Consider the following 8,367-nt stretch of genomic DNA (forward strand, 5'->3'; position numbering starts at 1 on the left):
AATTCTTTTTTAACAAACTAAATTATTGTTTTTTTCCATTATCGGCATTTAATTATTGTTCAATCCGCCGCGCGCACACTTCCTCGTAGGTCAAAGTGCGGCGGATCACCTAACTCATCCTCAGTGACGAGTTCAAATCTAGTTAATATTGTTTCCATAAAGAATTGTTGTATGATGGACATAATAAATTCAATATTACTATCATAATTATTAATTATTCTAGTACAGTATCATCATTATACATAGGGCCTTGTTATTGCTATAGCCTACAGTATATCATAAATACTATTATTTGTCGTTGTCGTCATGGCCGCCTCCATCATTAATAATCTGTAGTACAGTATAATTACGCATATAAGCCTACGGACACAATACAAAACAGACATACTTAATAAATGTCTAAGATTCAAAACCTACCAGTCTAAAAATATTCTAACTAAAATAGATCATCAAATTTTCGATCAAGCGAAGCAAATATCAATCTATAGTATTATTAATTTCAGATTGAGGGAAAAATAATTACTTTTACCAGACCCGTTGGAACCACACCGGCTTTGGCCAGACCACTTTTTATCAATTATATTACATTCTAAAATAAATACAGATGCAATCGGAGCATCACCGTACCGGCCGCACTAGTTTTGGTTGGACCACTTTTTCTCAATTCCATTGATTTTTAATAAATGCTATAGGCCTACTGATACTTACAATTTTTTTGAATTTACTATTAAATGTTCGCATCACTTTGTCTTTTGTACATGTACTTTTCAACTTTTTTTGAAAATCTTTAATTTTAGTAATTAAAACTGATTAATTTTGAAAATGTTTAGAGGTGTAAATATAAAACTACTTATTTTATGGCCTTGGAGCCATGATTACACTTCCACTAACTTTAAATCCTGTCTCTGCCCCTCTGTCTCTGCATTTTTTTTTATTTTTTAGAATATGATGCATGGAAAGTTTTACGAACCTATAGTCAATGAAGACTCCAAGCAAAGAAAAAATTGAAGAAAGGAGAGGTTAAGTTTGTTATTAATGGCATATCTGAATGCCTTATGCTTAAAGGAAGGAGGAAAACAAGAACTAGGTAGTTTGTTCCATAACGAAGAGGTGCGAGGTATGAATGAGGATGAGTGGGAAACTGCATGGGGTTGGAATAGGGGTAGCTGCTTTACAGTTTGCCAGCTGCTACTGGAACGAAATGCCATATTTTACAAATACTTTCACATCAGGCCCACCTTAGTCGGGCTGAGGTGGTACGTAGGCATTTATTATTCCAAGTAACTTTAAATGTTGTGTCTACCCAGGGTAGACTCTACAATTACCAGCTGCTACTTTTGGCATAGATGCAGTGGCGTAACTACCGATGGTTCAGTGAACCGGGACCCTTAACCACAGGGGCCCCATTACAAAATTCTCTGTTGGGGCATGGAGGTATAAAACCTCCATGGTTGGGGTTCATAGAAAATTATTTTATGGATTAGAATGGCTCAAAATGTTACCTTCAATTGGATTTGTAAAACTGTTATTCTCAGTCCAATGACATCATTGTATCGTCGGACGAGGGGTGGCGTGTCCATGTTTGTAAGGGAGTGGGATGCAATAAAATGAACAATTCCAGAGCGATACAAACCAGCGATATTTTGAGATTAAATATCAATTCCAAACATGCCATGGATATATAATGTGCTACAACAAAAACCACCAAATTTTTATCTGGGGTTTTTAGTCAATGGAATCAATCGGAGGATCGCTTTGCTTTCAAGAATTATTTTATTACTATTATAAGATTATACAGAAACCAAAAAAATTAGTCTATACCAAATCAAAGCTGCTGATTTTCCCCAGGGCTTCTGTCCCTTGCACGCAGACCGGGGCCCTTTCCCCTATTCCAGCAGCTTGTATTAACTTCACTTTATTAATCTGCAGCACTCAAACTATTTCACCACCTATGTCAACATCATCATTACCATCATCATCATCATCATCATCATCATCATAATACTTTATTTCATATTTTTTCTGGGCATTCGTGTAACCAAAGTTTTCACGGTAGGACCTCTGGAGGCCTGTAAAACCAACCACATTCTAACAATGTGCCCCTTACTTACACCTGTTCACAAAAAAATCTGGATCGCCCTTGAATCTTAGTGCTCTATTAGGTACTGTATGCCTTTCTCACCTGGTAGACCTAGATCTGTCGATGGAGGTATGTACAATATACCCACATGGGGTTTAACAGGGCCTAGTCCCAAAATGAAAACTTTTGACAATTCAAGTGATAGTACAACTTATCTAAAGGCGTGATAAATAATGCAAATGCTTCAGGCTAAATTTGGCAAACGGTACTGTAGGTGTAATTAAAATTGTATCAGCAGTATGTTTTTCAAATCTCTACGGTATTCATATTTGAAAACCTATTTCATAATGCATAGCATATTGCATCCTGCGAATACATAACACATGTTTTAATTAATTTCATATTGTTTATATTTCTTAATACCTTGCACATGTGGAACCAGACCAAAACCAGGCACTGTTATTCATTATTCATTATTTTATAATGTATTCGTGTTCATTGTACTTTATTTATTCATGGAATAATAAGCAACTCATGCAGTTATGGCACTGATAGAAATAAAATTTTGAACAGTTTATTATTTTCGCAATAGACTTAAATTCAATTTTGAATAGTTTATTATTTTCGCAATATTCACCTACATTTGTCCATGGTGGGGCTGGCGGGTTACGAATTCTCCCCACTAACTTTAAATCTTGTGTCTGTCAATGTACAGCAGGATTGGGAGGGCTGAGGTTTTACAGGTTCACAAATCGGTAGACATCGTGAAGTGATGACAAACATTAAGAATCAGCGGTGCGTAACCGACAGAAATAAGATAAGCTTTTGGGCTGATTTTCTGACTTCATGTTATTTAAAAAATCATAACTCCATAACAGGGTGTGTACCAGTAATACTCTGGACTAGCATTGCTTTAGTTACCCTACGAGAGTTTCCTGTGTTAAAAACATGATTTACTATACTATACTTCTTTATAAAACATAACTTGTACTTTATAATAAGAAAAATCTGTATATTATTGGTACCTGGAACAGTAACAACACGTAAGTGCTATGCTACTGCACTGTAATGCATAGGCCTATTTTAATACACTACTTAGATAGGCTTTTCTTTTTCCATCTTGATTTCAGAGGTCAAAAACATTGTTTTTTTCAATCATATAGTGGTGTAGACTAGTCTTTTAAGAACATTTTGCTGGAAAATTTTTTTGGATACGATGCCCCGTTTAAATAACATGATGTCAGAAAATCAGCTCCACAGGTTGTCAGCATCTATTTCCGGGCATTTAGAAATGAGGTTGTGCACTAACCATGTGTGGGGGGCTGGAGGTGATAATTATGCTCTCAGACCCCAACTTTAAAATATCTGTGGTTGGTGTAGCGGGTCAGTTTAAAAACAAAATCAAACCCCCTCCGCCAGCTCTTACTCTAAAGGCCGCTAACCACTTGCCTCACTGTGGTACTAGGCTAGGCCTACACTAGATGCTAGCTCCTTGACCGTACTGCGTAGTCGTAGGCCAGTGTAGTGCTAAGCCTAGCTAGAGCAGTCGGCCTAGGCCGCCCAGGCTTGGTTAAAAAAGTAGCCTAACCTAGGATACTCTAGCATAGGACTAGCTAGGCTAAGCCTAGCCTGTGCTTATTTATATCATTATGGCTTGACATGATTTTTTATATTAATATACATGCATAATATTTTTGGAACAAATTTAAAATCCATATCTTACATATACGTTATTATTTAATATTTGTCTATATTATTATTGATGTCATTATTGTCATCAAATTGCACAACGTTAGCAATTTACTGTCTAATCGATCGGCAGCACTTCAAGAATAAATTTCATTAAAAAGACCGTAACATTAATTACACTAGATATAATATACCGGTAAGTACTTGAAATAATTAATTTAATATAAATTTTTAATGCTCTTATTTTTTTCTCTTGGGTAGATACCTCAGTTGTATGCAGCAACTATATTAATAGAATTACTGCCAAATACAACACTTCCTTTTTTTTTTTTTTATAAAACCAGGGAACAGTGAAACTGTTCCCTGCTAAAGCTAATATGCACCATAGAAATAAAAAGCTACATATTCTGTAATATAATAGGTAGATATAGGCCTATAGTATGGAAAATCGAGTGTTTCGATTTGGACAAAAATGTGTATAATGACTGTGTCGTATTCCTACAGAATACCATTGTTATTCTGGTCATTACCTGGTCACTATTCCAGAAACTTGCAAGCAATATTCCCCATGTTAAAAGTGCAGTGCAAAGACAAAATGTTATTTATAATGAGTGCCCATGCAAGCAGTATTGCTTTGTGTAAAGTTGGCAACATAATTGAGTAACGCAGAAATCAGTCACTCTCTGGTAGTATATAGTACAATTTAACAGTCAATAAAGTGCATGCAACAAAGAACGAAGTAAATGTCCTAATTTGTCTGTCTGAACCCCAAATTCACCAGCATCTCAACATTTCAAAATAATTTTTATCCCAGCCTCATTTTGGTGCCTCCTCACATCGGCACCCGGGCTCTTACCACAATGAAACATTCCCACTTCAGCTGATCTTATTTTCAGATAGTGCTCTCACATTACTGATATTGCACCGCCGTATGGAAGACTCCGTTCGGAAAACATAGATGCTGCAAAGATCCATTGCCTTTCCACTACGTGCGCCTAAACTTTCGTGTTTGTGTTCTGATTGGTCAGATTTGGTATTGACTTGCCTCTGATATGCTCAAATGGGATCAACATCCAGTATGAAGCTTACATGTTGATGGTAATGATGACAAATATGATGATAATAATGAGAATGATGATAATGAGGAGGAGTTTGACCTGTTGTAAAGTGCAAAGAGTTACCAACGACATGCGCTCTTATTATTATGAAGATGATGATGATGGCGCTCGATGATGATGGAGAAGACACAAAGAGCCTTTACATTAGGCATCATTGTTTTTATATTCCGTTTTGTTAGTTTGCTGTCTACATTGTCCCTTTATATTTTACATCGGTTTCCCACTTCATATTCGGTTTGTCTGCACATGGCAACATTATCACGTGATTATCATTAGTGGTCGGTAAAGCGAGACATTTTCCAGTGGATTTATGAACAAGATGCATAGCCTGTGGAAGAAAAAAAAATCGTGTTTTCAGACATAAATTTACATTTTTACGTAACCGGCGCTTCATATGTGTAGTTAGGTGAACACCCCGTAAAGTTTGGAATCTACTGATTATTTAATTACTGTGAAAGTTAACATGTGAATGTGAGCAATTTGATTATAAAACGTTTTTTGTGGAGTAAAGTTGCTTTCAAATCATGAACAAATTATGTTAATCAATGATTTGAACAGGGCCTTATAAAAACAATTAAACAGCGTACCGTACTTGAATAAATGCATGGGGCGTTTATTGTTAAGAAGGGTTTTTGAGGGAGACGTTTATTTACTTTGGTGCAACGCAAATAAACGCCCTTTAATTTAACTGTAGGCCTATGTGGAAGTAAATCATAAAGTATTGATTTGATGAAAAAAAAAATAAACACCCCGAGCTTTTATTCCAAGTGAGGCTGTAGAGGGAACGCATATTCTAGGGGATGTTTATTCAAAGCGTGGCGTTTATTCGAATAAATTCGGTACTGTATAGTTAACAATGGTTTAGTTGCGTTTTGATTGCTGCACGGTAATATAGCCTAACCAGTAAATACACACCTCGTGTTGATATTCCCACTCTTGATTACCGCCCTTGTGATGACATTTCAGCATCAGTACCTTGGAATCTTGCCATGAGTAATCTAAACAGAGATCCTTCTGTATCAGTTCTGCATGTGACGTCAGCACAAACAGCTTTGGTGAAAATAATGAGAAATATAAAGTTAAAGGTAGGTTATTATTATTATTATTATTATTATTATTATTATTATTATTATTATTATTATTATTAATAATAATATTATTATTATTATTATTATTATTATTTCTTTATTTAAAAACGGTGAAAAGTAAAAGAAAATTTTTCTTCCTTGAGTGCGTGTACCAAACATTGATAGCAAAAATAGTAATTAAACTATACGCAATATTTCAATCTACAGTTTTACCGATAAAAAGTTATAACAACATATTATTCAAAGTACAATGTTGAAAAATACTAAATATTTACTTAGTTCAAATGGTACATTAAAATGATTTTCTTAAAATTACAGTATTGCTACCACAATGTTAACGATACAAATTTAAAACATCATATTCCGAAGCACATAAATGGACGAATGTTCTATTAAAGCAGTACATGAAAGCAATTTTCATTTTAGAAGACAAAAACATTAAGATTATTGAGAAACAAATTAAAATTCAGTAGGGCCATGTGTGGAGTTATGATACCAAAACGTTTAATTTTCTTACATACTGACTTCTCAGTCTAATACACTTTGCATTTTTGTCATATGCATACATGCTTGATATAATTTGGCCTATCATTATAAGAGAAACAGCATAGATCCTAAAATTGACCCTTGTGGTATGGTATTCCACACACACACACACACACACACTTTTTTTTAATTTAAAAATACGCCATTTATAAAAGTGACGCGATTACGAATCAGTATAATTTTGAAAGCATTTTAATCCATAATTATCGAACCGATGATATATAGGGTGAATCAACTTTGTATTGGTTTGTCCATCGGCACTATGCATGGACTGTGCAACATTATTAGGTTGGAAGAAGGTGGGGGTCGTAGAATCTACGTTTCCAAAGATGTTTAAGCAGTGGCGTCACGGAGTTTGTGGGGCCCTGACGGTGACAGTCATTGGGGGCCCTACTAAGCGAGCGAAGTGGGCGTTAAGTTTGCGATCGGAGCGAGCAAACAGACGCTGGGAGCTAGGAGCTCCGGTCGAGGTCCAGAGGGTGAAGGCCCTGGAAGTGGTCCGAGTTTATGGCATATTTTATAAACTGTTAACTGCGTTGTCAGAGAACATAGAATGGTCCATGACTGATGAAATATTTCAGACAATTTTATGACAAAACCAACATAGATTACATAGGCCAACTTGCGCCCCACCCCTATCAACGCCAAGCGTGGCGCCACTGAGTTTAAGCTCGCAGGACCTGGCTTTACATAATTGTAAACCAGAAAAACGTCCCTCCTGTTCACCTAATACCACGATTATTACTTATGGTCTACTTACCTGTGTAGGTTTTGGGAACACCTTGGCGCAACCCAGTCCAAAAACGGGATTTTTCGCCTTTAGCGATGCGCTATCAAGACACTTCTTCGTATGCATATTAAAGAACTAGAACAATGGAAAAGATAAACATGTTACAAAGAGAATGTCTCATCATGTTTGTCCCGGAATGTAGGCCTACATTTAGTACGGCGGAGGATACAACTGATAGACTTAAACCAAACTATTGCTTGGTTTCCATACAATCGCTACACGCTATTGCCGACAGTGTTTGGTAATGCTGATTGGTCGGTCGATCGATTCGGGGAGCATTCCCAATTGCGTCGGGGACTGCTCTCAGTACAACGAATTGCACTGAAAACACGGTAGCGACAGTGTAGCGATTCTATGGACACCAGGCGTTAGTCTATTTATATTAAACTATTGAGATTAGAGTTGTTTTTAGTCATGAAATAAAAACCTCTGATGTGTCACGTGATATAACTTGAAGGCAAGCATCTTAACCACAAGTATACAGATTTTTGTTATACAGGACGAAATAAATAAATAGTAAATAATAATGATAATAATAATAATAATAAGAAGAAGAAGAAGAAGAAGAAGAAGAAGAAGAAGAAGGAGAAGGAGAAGGAGAAGGAGAAGAAGAAGAAGAAGAAGAAGAAGAACTACACTTAGGGGGCCTTATGTATAGCGCATAATGCACGAAAAAGCTTCACATCATGAAAATAATAAGTATATAAAATATTGAAACAAAATGAATAACATCGCGTAAGAACATCGATTTGCTACCTAAAAGAAACAATTCAATCATCACTTACTCTTCCAATAAATCGATAATCGATAGGATACACCGATTCAGGATAAATGTTTTCCAGATACCACCGGAACGACTTGCATCCAAGTTCATGACGTAATTCCTTACGTTCTTCTACGTTTCCAAAATCAACCTGTATGACGTAACAAACAGTGATTGGTTGAATTATTTTTACGCAATAAAACAAGTTTTATGTAAATGAGTACGGTAATTTGTCAAATTAGGTCTATCAATAATGACACTATGGAAACAATGTACTAAAATGTAGTTTATAG

The 8,367-nt window shown here is 35.9% G+C and overlaps 1 protein-coding gene across 1 annotated transcript in view; it reads right to left on the minus strand.

Moving 5' to 3' along the window:
• Nucleotides 1–4,089: 4,089 nt before the first annotated feature.
• LOC117108041 (polypeptide N-acetylgalactosaminyltransferase 13-like) overlaps nucleotides 4,090–8,367 on the minus strand; it is a 10,555-nt gene continuing 6,277 nt past the window's right edge. The window contains exons 6-9 of the mRNA XM_033249888.1: nucleotides 8,097–8,238; nucleotides 7,282–7,386; nucleotides 5,803–5,937; nucleotides 4,090–5,215 (exon numbers count right to left, since the gene is read on the minus strand). Coding sequence (XP_033105779.1) covers nucleotides 5,075–5,215; nucleotides 5,803–5,937; nucleotides 7,282–7,386; nucleotides 8,097–8,238 — 523 coding nt within the window. The 3' untranslated portion in view covers nucleotides 4,090–5,074. The remainder of the gene's footprint in view (nucleotides 5,216–5,802; nucleotides 5,938–7,281; nucleotides 7,387–8,096; nucleotides 8,239–8,367) is intronic.

The sequence above is a fragment of the Anneissia japonica genome, unplaced genomic scaffold (assembly GCF_011630105.1).
Source record: "Anneissia japonica isolate Jap-2015-1 unplaced genomic scaffold, ASM1163010v1 scaffold287960_len3192837_cov198, whole genome shotgun sequence".
NCBI lineage: Eukaryota > Metazoa > Echinodermata > Crinoidea > Comatulida > Comatulidae > Anneissia > Anneissia japonica.